Genomic DNA, 12703 nt, shown 5'->3' on the forward strand with positions numbered 1-12703 from the left:
AACATGAAACAGATGGACACACATTTCCATTTATTTAATTCATGCTGCTCTTTGATGTTTCTCAGCTAGCTCACGCCTGCTTTTTCCTCTTTCCTCCTCTTCCCTCTTATTTTGGTCTCTTTTTTCTCTCTGTTCACACCCTGACATCCCCAACTGCAGTCTCAAAAGACAGAGCCTACGCTGCCAACTCACACTGGCACTCTTTCCAAGAACGGAAGCTAAGGGACGCAGGGGACCACTTTCATTCTAGTGCCATTGGTAATGCAATAGAATAAAACCTTTATATGTGGGAAACGTGTACACATTCCATAAAAAATATATGCACAAAACGTGCATCTTCAGACCCAAGTAGCCTTGACAGTCTTGTTCACAGTTCTTACTCAGAATAAAATGCATCCTCCAAATCCACTATAGTGCGTGGAAACCACCATAAAAATCCTCTTTTCCTGAGATAAAAGGGGTGATAGAAAATAAACCCTCCAAAATACATATGTATCTTTGAAAGGAGAAGGGAAGGAAGAGAGAAGTAGGATATATTTTATCTGTGTCTGATGGCCTGGAAAATAAATACTGCTGTTGTGCAACTCTGCAGCTGCTCACCCTCTCAATTTGCTGTTTTCATTCTGGTTTTTATTATTTAATCTCATATCCCTACAGTTAATCTGAAAAGGGTTCAGGCAGCTTTAATTTTTTGTCCTGCTCCAGATCATGATCTTACAGACCACGATCTTTGCAGACACCAAGAACCAATTCTCTTTTTTTGACATGGCTCACCCTCTGATAGGTGCAGCAATAATAAATTGACCCAAGAAACATGAAAACAAATTTTCTCACAATATTTTCACTTTTTTTTTTTTTTTTTGCATTGAGTCTTATGTCCTTGCGGACAGCTTTTCTTACACTTATAGAATGTACCACAAATATATATTGTAAATCCAAAGTTAAAATTCTAAAATTTTGGAAAGCATTTTGAATTCATACCAGATGGTTTAGGGGGGAAAAAAAAAAAAAAAAAAAAAAAAAAAAGAAAACCCCACACTTAATCATGGTAATCATTCACATCTACCTGAACTATGCAACATCATTTCAGATAGGCATTAGATTAGAAATAGTTGTGTCATTATAACCTTGCACTGGGAAGATGCATAGGTTGTTTCTTATTTCAGGAGAGCTAATGCTTAAAAAGATTGTGAAATGCCACATATATAGAAAAAAGATTTGTGAAGCAACACCTCTGGAATGTCACAAAATATTTACAACTTAGAACACTGATTTCATATGTGGAAAATGACTGAAATGGCTATACAATGGATCCTACCAGGAGCAATAAAAATAATTATTTTACAACTCAAGCATGGCAACACCACCTAAAGATCTAACAATTCACGCAAGCAGAATGACACATAAAAAAGCTTTATATCAGCATTAAGGTTCCTTGTTCCTCAGCTTTTATCATTAGGATGCTGTACACAGTTTAATAGGACATTATAAGCACTTACTTTGGCTTAGGCTTTGGAATGAAGAAATCAACCATTTCACAAGCTGATTGCCTGCTACAAAATGACTGGAAAAAGATTATGACTATTCAAATAATTTTGCTGCTAGAAAGAAAACACAATGTATTGAATGATGAGTAGCATAGGTCTTGGGAACAATAGAATGCATGAATGTATTTGATCAAAATAAAATAAAAAGGACTCTTTAATATAAACCAGAATTAATGTGAAATTGGATAGTACAAATCAAAGAACTGCAGTTCATACAGCCATAAATCTACCATCTGTGCACATCAGACCTCAGAATGGACCTTCTGAGTCTATGAATTACATAGAGTAATAGTCTGTATTTCTTTGATTCACATCATTTGGCAGTTTTCAGGGAGTCTAACTTTGTACTACGTAAGCATCCATACTCGGCTCACAATGTTACATCTGTGAAAACCACTACATATGGCTACTTCTCAACTGCCCTTAGCATAAAATCTCCATGCAACACAAATTATGCTAGTCTCACTTCAAACAATGTCAAATGTAAGACGGTCAGTTACTGAAAGTAATCTAACACTGGATCCTAAGGTGTTCCTGCTGCAGGCAGATTCTTCATGGTTTTACTACACATAAAGCAGTAATAGCATTGTAAGGCAAATTATAAATATTAGATATGAACTAGAAAAAAAATTAATAATGGAATACTGTTCTGATGATGGTAAGTACAACTTGCTCCTGAATAGTTTTTGATTTCTCTCCTGTACCAGATCCAATATAAGAAAAACATCCTTGGAGAATGTGCAATCCAAAATCATCCCAGACTTCTTTAAGGCAACAAATTTCAGATCAGTCAAAGATCTACAATCAGGTAGATCTGTCTGTCTGAACAGTTTGGGATCTATCAATTGCAAATGGGACTGTTGCATACATCAAGGGAACAGAATACTAGTCTAATCATTGAAACAATATTATTTTAATGAAGAATAACACTAGTAAAGAAAACAGGAAAAAAAATATGGTGATTACTACTGAAGAATGGAAAACCAAAAAAGCACAACCAAAAAAGACATAGTAAGGAATAAGACAGAAATAGCACTGATGTTCTTGAGATTCAAGGAGTGAATGTTGCCTGTTGCTCTGTGACCAACTTGTCTCCAAATGACCAGGATAAGATATATGATACTTGATATAGAGAACCAAGTAATGATTGCTGCAACATCAGAGGAAGCTGCTAATGTTCAAACAACTTTGATAAAAAATTACATTTTACCTATTTGAACCATAAGAACCCAAGTACATAGTCTCAGCTATACTTTTTTCAAAAGTGTTTTATCATTTTTAACTTTTCAAATTATTTTTTGTGTCAAAACTAATGTGTTTGGGATGAAAAATAAAAGAGACAATATAGTTCTCACTTCTTACTTAGTTCTATTATTGACGTCATGCAAGGTAAACAACCACTTCTAAATATTTAAGACTTTTTTAGCTACTTCCCAATTATTTTGGACATTTTGAGTGGCCATATTTTTTCCTGAAATTAACTTATCTAGACAAATGCTCTACCATACTAGAGTAGCTCAATTCCTGCACAGAATTAACTTAAAAATAAGAAAAAAAACCTGTCATGATGATTGATCTCCCATATAATACGTTTCTCTATTGTCTACTTCTTTCAGTTAATGTTAAAAAAACAAAAAACCATAACATAAAACATTCAGAAAAGAAGACAGAATACCAGAAGCCTTTATGAAAAATCATATGCAATTGCTTGACCAGAACTGCAAGTTTCAAATAGATAAATTGAGTTTTCTTAACTTGATCAATAATAATAAGCAGAACATATATAGCTTTATAAAATTTAATATTAAATTATATCAAATTATGATACATATTCTATTAATGACTTCAGTATATAGATAATAATATATTATCTTCTGCTCTTGACAGTGGTTGAATGTAATAAAATTGTAAAGCTTTCCAGTATTATTGCTGAGAATAGCAAGGGCACCACAGCATATACAGGTCCAAAGGTAAGGCCTATCCCCATCCTTGAATTCTGGGATAGTCTCTCAGAGATGCTGATATTCTCCTCTAAAATCCCATTTGACCAATCATTGATTGGGCATCAGGGAGGAGCATTTTTCATTATCTTCAGCAAGAGAAAGACAGTTACTGTGAGGAACATTAGGGAAGAAAATTATTCAGAAGACCCTCTAACCTTCAGTAGCATGTAATATAGATCATAAGTATATTCTAAGCATACTCATATATATTAGTTGAGGAACACTAGTATCTGTATCCAAAAAAAACAGGAAGAGTATATTGACTGAAAAAACAATCTGGATTTAAACAATCTGTTGAGTAGAATTGTTCACAGTTGGCAGAACAGTTCTGATTTCAGGCACAATGTCTACATTCTTCCTGTTGATAAATACTGCTTTATACTGTCCATGTTTATCATATAACTCTGCTTAGGGTAATTGTATATTACATATCTGAATTATATATTTATTTGTATGTCCCTCTCTCCCTCTCTCTTTCTGCATGCATGTAATATAAAAACGCTTTCAGAGTTAAAAGTATTGCTGAGAACAAGAAGGGCGTTTTCTATCATCACATCATGACTGATGCCATTTTCCTGGCAAAATTAAGGAAAAAAAAAAGAACTACAAGAGAATCAGTCTCTCTCCCCTGCCCCTTATCATCAACTTAAGCTGCCAGCTATATTTTTCAGAGACCATGCATGTAACTGAGGAGCACTCAGAGCCACTAAGTACTGAACCCATCAACTGATATTAGATCAAAGGGCAACAGGCAGAATAAGTTAAACAAAAAGGGTTAATTACATTCAATTTGTTCCTAAATAAGATCAAAAACAGGAAATAAAATATGGTGGAATACAAGAGGTGAGGGAAAAGGAAAACAAGTTTAATTACATCAGCTGTAAAAGATATTCTAGCTGTCTAACTTGTTTCAAGCTTGCGGAGTAAATATCGTAACGAGGTCATAACTGGGCAGCAGAAGAAGGCTGCCAGATTACACAGCTCTGGCTGCCAAATTCCAAGGCAGGTGGAGGCCTCTGGAGAGAGAGGGTATCATTTCCATGGAAACACGTAGCAATTCTTTTCTTTCCCTTCCCACCATATTTAAAGTTCTATTCTGGTCTAGCTTAGAAATAAATTAAATTTATTCAATGAAACAGCCTTTACTTTTGTGTTCCAGTAAAACATAGCCACAGAGGTTGAGAGCCTTCTGGTGCCTTTTGGTACAACCACATCAAGAAAAAGGGAGGGAAGTTCCAGCTCCAGTTTCTGGCTAAACTAGGTCTTAATACAGTAGCACTGAAACAGCCACAGTTTCAACTGATGGCAAGAAACACTGAGATAAATCAGTGAATAAAAAAAAATTCATACTGATGAAAATAACAGCAAGAAACTGAGAAATCATGAAAACACTCAGGTCATCACACAAAGATTTCACCATCTTCAATACTATATACTTCAAATACTACCAGATGTTTTAGTTCAGTAGTCTGAACGGCCACCATCTTCCATTAACCTGATTTTTTGAATCCAATTTTTGATTAATAAATTCTGCTATAAAGTTAGCAGCCACAAAAAAATACAGTAACATTCTGTACAGCTCAATGACTATGACTCAACAAAGCTGCAAGCACATGGACAGTGCTCTGTCACACTGCAACTGTCACTTTCCATGTTGATTTTTTTAATGAGAAGGAATGAAGAACATACTTGTCCATGACCATCTGAATACAATAAGAGACTCCTCAGCTTCTGCTTCTCATGATTGTTTCAAAAAGCCCAGTATGTATTTTAAACACTACAGAATATGAATAAAATAAACCTTTAAAAGATAAAATCAAATTTGTAGTATAAATTCAGCAGATCTTATCAGTATAAATATTAAATACTTTCTTACCTGTCTGATATTGTGTCACTTGTTACTTGATGCTTTACTCCTGAACTGTTCTTAATTGAGTCTTGTCTTGTGAGCCCTTGAGATCTGTTTTTGTCCAAAACGTGTGTGGATATGTCACCTGAAGGTCCTTGGTACTGTGAATGCTCCTGCAGCTTTGCTTTTTTCTCTTGAGGTGCTTCCTCGTTCCGCAGACCTCTAACACCTTCTTGGTCAGGCTGCTGTGGTGCACTTGATCCACTGTTATAGAACCACGCTCCTGATTTTGTGAGGATTTCTTGTTGTTTTCGGCACAAGTTACATACCCACATTACCTGTTCAGACATATTTAAATGGAAAATCTGTTAGCTTGTAAACACTATATACAAAATTTCATCAAGCATACATCAACTGATTGTTGTAATTTCCAAAGGTAGAAAGAATACTATTTTAATTCTTTCTATTAAAATTATAGTAGTTTAGTCACAGCACAATAAAATATGTCTGTACAACCTTGGAGGAAGTTGTTTTAGAAAAAAATGCAAACACAAGAATACTTTTATTCTGCTTTTGCTTCATCATTTATAATAGAGGGGAAAAGCACATATAGTAGCTATATAAATAAAAAGGATCTACATATTGACATTCCAATGACGTTAAGTGTAAGATTTGAAAACGAAGACTATAGGTTAAGGATAATAAAAAAAAAAAAGGAATAAAAATTCCATTAAACATGTAAACCATTCTCTTACTAAGTCAAAGTAAGGAACTTTGGAATTGATCCTCTGCTATTGCAAACAAGTAATTTTTTAATTATCCAAAATGCTCTGCTGATTTACTTCAGCGGTGGTCTGTATCTTATATTTACATGAAGCTGGCTTCAAGCAAAGCTATTGTAAATTAAAGCCATTTTATAAATAAAGTAGTACAATATATAAGATGGTGAGTCTCTCCACTTCATAGCCAAGATTTAGCTTTCACTGTATGCTTACTAAATTATTAAAACTATTGCAGCTTCCCAGCTGTGAGATCCTGCATGTAATAATGATATTTTTTAATATTCTAAAATGTACTTGCTTGCAGAGCTTTTGTATCCCATCACCTTAGTCACATGGCAGTGCAGGAAATTGCCAATGTCAATTATCTGTAAGTTAATTTCATGTTCCATTCTTATGTTATATGAGAATAAATTAGGATGTAATGAATAAAATACAATATACCAGTTGTTAATACAATGGCACATTCAAACTGGTTATTGTGTTAGACTAAAATTTGGATTGTAGATAGCATTAATTCACTGCAAGTTTAATCCTTCACTCTTTAATCTTCATTTTTCTTTAGCCCTAACTCAGGTCTTCTGGTTTTTATATATTTTTGTCTTCGTTCACTGACAAATTGTATCATTTTTACTACACATTCCCTGAATGTCTACATTCAGCCTTCAATCTAGTTATCATGCCTCCAGTTCTAATCCTACACTGAACTGCCTCTTTTTCAAGGGTTTACAGTACAGGACCTTCAAAGGCTTACATTAATGTTCTTCATTATTCTTTTAAATGCAGCTAGCTCGATGGTTGAATCTCATAGAAAATGTAGTTCCTACCTCCACAATACATCTAGGTCAGTCCATCAGAAAAGGTTTCAGAAGCTGCAATCTGTATCTTACCTTTATTCCCCAGACAGTTATCTAACAGAAAATCTGGGGCATACTGTTTAGTCAAATCTCACCAAAAATGTTTTGGTGAAAGCCTCATATAGAAAGAAGGCTACTTGGATGCAAGGTTCGTACTCAAACTCACAAACTGCCAGGCTGGGACAGGGAAAGGAGGCATCCCTTGCCTGTTTAATGGTGGCAATATGCCCCATCCCAGTAAACTTCCTTCTTAACTTCTTATAGTGCTGATTCCATCTATGAGAACTACAAACTATTGAACTATCAAAGCACTGAGGGTAAAAAAGAGAGAATCCCTGAGTAGCAGCTAGCTGTCTGAAGCAGGTTAGATGTTCTAAGAACAAAGGTCAATACTTGAGGCCTGGCCATCATTCAAATACAAATTTCAAAACAGGTCTGTTTTATCTTTGTTAATTAAGTTTGAAAATACATGAAAGCTCGAAACTGAAATTTCAGCACCAAAGACAGAAGTATTTTTGCCATCTTTAATCAATACCAATTAAAAGCCTTTAATATTTGTTTAATTTGTATGCAGATGAAATAGGTGCTAAACTTTCCACATATGTGTCAGTGCAATGAAAATACAAGATACAAAACAATTATTTAAGTATACAAATACATAACAATTTGAATGACTACAAGACAAAATCCCCCAAAGTTTTTGTGAGCTATTTTTCCTTCTATTAGTAGATGTTAAAATGTCACAAAAACTAGATATCACAATCTAAACACTTGAGCAGCTATGTCCTTGGCTGACAGCCACATTTTTGTCCCAGGATAATGAACTCTAGGATGACCAGTAATATTCTCTTGTACCCGACAGAATGAGAGGTCCTTCTGAATTAATATGATTTAATATCTCCTCCTCTAAAAGTAGAATCAGGAAGACTACTCCTGACCTATCCTCTTCTCCGTGACACAAAATTTATTGATCTGTTTCAACATAAATCTCAGCTCCTGCCAAACCAAATAGATGACCATGTACAGCAGAACAGAGCAATGCAATTGTCAGTGCCCTGAGACCCACATGAAACAATCAAACAATTTATGATAAAAGTTTGATCAAACCCAGTCCCTGATTTAACATGCTATGTCTACCTTGTTGTCACTATCTACTGTATCATCATCTCCTATTTTATTTCCATCTCTTCCGCTTGGAATCTGTTTTTCACTCACTGTCAGTGACACTTCAAGGAAGACATCATGTATCTCCTATGCCCTACTGAAGTCAAACTGGTTCCAGCTGTTTCTACTGTGCAATGTTTCTTATGGACTACCACAGTAATTGGTAGACCTGCAGGAAACAGTATGACCACTTAAGCTGAAAGCACCTCATGAAGCAGAAAATTTGGAAAAAAAAAAAAATTTACTTAAGGTATTTCATGTTGGAAAAAATTCAAACATGCAGCATGAAAAATGCATATATTTATGTATTTTTCAGATTTTTTCTGTGTTTATAAGAGTATTTCATAATATTTATACCTAACACTTCTGATAAAGCTTCATTTTCAATGTCTTTTCAACATGTAGACTTCCATAGTGTTGACACAAGCAGTTATAATTTTAGCTTCAAATAATCACAATGAACAGAAAGGCAACTGTCACATACACCTAGAAATTTACGTGCTTTCAGTGAGCACCAAAAAATTCAAGCCCTCAATCAGTACAGGACTAAATTGATTTCTCCATTTTACTGTAGCCTATAGAGGCATTCTTGCAATTTAAAAATGCTGGCAATTTACAAGGCAGACCTCTCAATTAAATGACAGATGAGCCTGTAAAATAGTGTCATAAGAGCACAGACGAGAAGGTGGCACATTCCTGGACAGGATTTCTCCTTCTGCCTCCAGGTGCCTGTGAGAGAGAGCTCAGCAGCTCACGCACAGGCAGAGCAGCTCTGTCCCTGCCAAGTCCCCACCAGGACAGAGCATTTCATGTGACTGTGACAGCAGCACAGCAGGGAAGGGAAGGGGAGACTACACCAGTGGATTGCATGCTTAGTACCTCCATTTTGACATATCTGCAAGGAAGAACCACAGAGGTTTGCCTTCTACAACTGTAATTAAAAAAGATCTAATCCCTTACATCAGAAATCTGCACTCTGAAGTAGGCATGCTACCTACTACACCCATTTTCAAATGTCCCAGCCACCACGCTGAAGAGTTCAACAGTCATGAACACATTTTGTACGCAAACATCACTGTCGCAATTTGTCTGTGTCAGTTCTTCTCAACACGGGGACACTGCCAATTTGAAAAGGAAAAAACAGACAAAAATCTGCTCTCCAGCATCTCTAATTATTATTAAAGTACTAGTTTAAAACTGGAATCTAAAGTGCTAGTAGCACTGAACCGAGATGTGCATTTCAGTACAAAAGACTGAAACACCACCTAGTGCCTAGGATAAGAATTGCTGAAGTTCTTTTCAAATACATTTCTCCTGTAAAGTGTGAAAATTACCTCACAAAATATATCTAGCCTGACATTTTCATATTAACTCTTAATTTTAATTGTTTTTTTAAGATGAAATATTTCTTTATACAACACTGAAGAGAAGTATTCAAAATTTGGATTAGACAGATTTACCTCAAACCTTCCATGTGCTTCCATTAACAAAGATTAATTCCATACATGAAACAAACAAGTTCTAACTCATTTTGGATTTCTTCACAATTTTTTACAAGATTATCCATAATAATCTTGTCACATAATTTCGTCACATAATACTAGCACTTTTTATTACATAAGTCCACAAAAACAAATTCTGCAAAACCTGTAATAATCATCCATTTCATATCTACATATCAGGCATAATCAACACACAAAAAAATCACTCCTTTGTATTTTCCTAAGTAAAACATTACAAATTCATCTATTAGATTAAATTCTCCAAAACACATTTTACACACCACTTTCAATTCAATACAATGGAAAAGATACTTATAAAGAAATTACACCTGCAGACTTTTTAAAGCAAAAAAATATATAATTTAATAAAAAGGCTATAGTATGATAATCATTTTAATATTTTCAGATAATTTATGTGAAAAGACAGCTACCTTACAAAATACCATTCACTATTCCCCTAAGTATAATCATAGATGGCCTAACACCAACTTCTAAGAACAAAATGGAAATCTTTATTCAGATTACAAAGCACAGTATATTTGACCACATATCATAGCTGAGATGCTACAATCTAAGAAATAATTACACCAAATCTTCATCAGACTTCATAACACTGCTTTGAAATATAGGTGTGCAGATACGCAAAATCGTACTGAAGGGCTTCCATAGGACAGTAATGTTTATTATTATGGTTTTACCAAATCTCTCGGCATTCATTTGCTTGGCAGAAGCACCTAATACATCAGCATTATATTAACTGTTGTGCTTGCTGCTAGTATTCTTCAGAAAATTTCACTCAGTTTAAATATATATGCTTTTGGCATTTTTTAGTCCTTGTATTTTATATAAAATACAATTCTTTAAACATTATACAAGGTAACAAGAATACAGCATTGAAAGGAAGGGGTAGAAAAATGGAAGAGTAGGAAAACTCTTTGCTTGGGGACAGCATCAAGGTAACTAATCATGTTCACTAACATATTACACATATTACAGTTAGCCCCTTTGTTTTTTTTGTTTTTTTTTTTTTTTCTTTTTCCAGTCTGTCCTGATGCCAAACAACTTCATTATGCCATGGAGTAGTAAAATGTTTGAAGCCACTCTGCACCAAGGCAGTTTTTTCGAGGAAGAAGTACTTCATCTCTCCATTAGTCACTATCTCAACTTGGAAAAGACACTGCCAAATCAGCATTGGCACTCAGTAACGTGAGTCAGCTTCCTCTGTACTGTCACAGAAGTTACGATTATACAGCAAATCTGTGCGTCTTTGGCTAATGTGGCCCTAGTGTATGTAGGGCTCATGGTATCTCCCTTACTTCTAGCCCCAATTTCTGCTATCTTTCCCCATTTTACTTATTTGAAATATAACAGTGTTTCCAAAGAACTTTAAGTTTAATCAGTGGGTCTCCTTGTTCTAGGACTGTAGGGGTCACTTCGAACGCTGTCTCCCCAAAAACCGAGACTGAACTACTTTTCTGGTTATTGGCTTGTTTCTGAATACATTAAAATCCCTCAATGTTTTCCAGTAAAATAGAAACAGCACTATTACTTATCCCTGTCAGAAGTAAAACTTTTTAGTACCTCTTCATATAATTTAGAGTTCAGAGCTCTTTGAATTAGAATAGACGACTTCTTGAAGTCAGCTAAAATATAAAATCCTATCTATTTGGTTCTATACACCACCAAAAAATGGCTCATGTTTGCCCTAAAAAAATAATAATTCACTTTCTCCCACCCCATCTGAAATCTGTATTCTCTCTTACTACTTCCATTATTGTGAGGAAAAATTTGTATTCCTTTCTATGAGGTGATTCCTTAAAAATTTTTTATATTCGTTTATAATGGAAGCAACTGTCTATGACTGTTTAAGTCTTATACATAGCATGTGCTATCAATAGTCAACATTCATATTTCTGGAAAACATATAGAGGCTTTTACAATGGCTGTAGGATTTAGGGCTCATCTATAGAGACATCATTCTAGAGGTTCAGGTCCAGATTATTGATGCATCTTTTGTAGTTACAAAGGTATATTTTAAAGACACAAATTCATTATTTTGGAGTTAATGGAATAAATCATACCTACTTTATGCTCATAAATTGTGAAGAGCAGAGTCTGGATATGTTTTTAATGAAGCAGAGACTTTTCTGATTCATTTTGCTACTCTGATTGTACAGACAAGTCATCATCATATAAACATGAGGGCCCGCCCACCATCAATTTCTACCATTTTTTCAAATAAATGTTGGGGGGTTTTTTTCTGCTGTTTTCTTTCCAAGCATCTATTCTTTGTAGAAGCTTAATAGTTCTCTTTTCTTTTCCAGTGTCAATCCTGCTTTGAGAAGGAGGTTGGACAAGATAAATCCCAGGTCCCTTCCAAACTGAATGATTCTATGATCATTTGCAACTGCATTTTGGTAACTATTTTTCAAAATAAAAATAAAACCCAAATAACTGTTTTAAGGTCAACAGAACAGCTCTGAATTTATTTGATTGTAACTGAGAACAGAAACTCGCAATAGTTACAGTACTGTGAAATATTCAAGATTAAAGATGGTTTAGTTTTTTATTTGGTATCAATCAATTTTACTGCTTCTCTTTCAAAGCAAAATGAATCTGCAAGATTTCATATCCTCTGAAAGGTAATTAATAACATTATTGACATTGCATGGTAGCTTCTACAATCAGAAGATTGGAAGTCAAGAAGGTTCAGACTGAACATTGAGAAGCACTTCTTTACCAGCAGGTCAGTCAGACAATGGAACAGGCTTCCCAGAGAGATGGTTGATGCCCCAAGGCTGTCAGTGTTTAAGAGGCATTTGGACAATGCCCTTAACAACACGCTCATACTTTTGGTCAGCCCTCAAGTGGTCAGGCAGTTGGACTAGATGACCACTGTAGGTTCCTTACAACTAAAATATTCTATTCTATTCTATTCTATTCTATTAATATTGCACTATAGCAGACAGAGGTTATATCTAAGTATTTATCCATTCAACTCT

General features: G+C 34.8%; 1 protein-coding gene across 48 annotated transcripts in view; it reads right to left on the minus strand.

The window, feature by feature from the left end:
* The window catches only part of RIMS2 (regulating synaptic membrane exocytosis 2), a 483921-nt gene that overhangs the window by 348210 nt on the left and 123008 nt on the right, over positions 1–12703 (minus strand). For all 48 annotated transcript variants that reach the window (XM_042785735.1, XM_042785734.1, XM_042785736.1 and 45 more), the window contains one exon: positions 5427–5737. In XM_042785735.1, the coding sequence (XP_042641669.1) occupies positions 5427–5737 (311 nt within the window). The remainder of the gene's footprint in view (positions 1–5426; positions 5738–12703) is intronic.

The sequence above is a fragment of the Tyto alba genome, unplaced genomic scaffold (assembly GCF_018691265.1).
Source record: "Tyto alba isolate M040663 unplaced genomic scaffold, T.alba_DEE_v4.0 Super-Scaffold_9, whole genome shotgun sequence".
Classification (NCBI taxonomy): domain Eukaryota; kingdom Metazoa; phylum Chordata; class Aves; order Strigiformes; family Tytonidae; genus Tyto; species Tyto alba.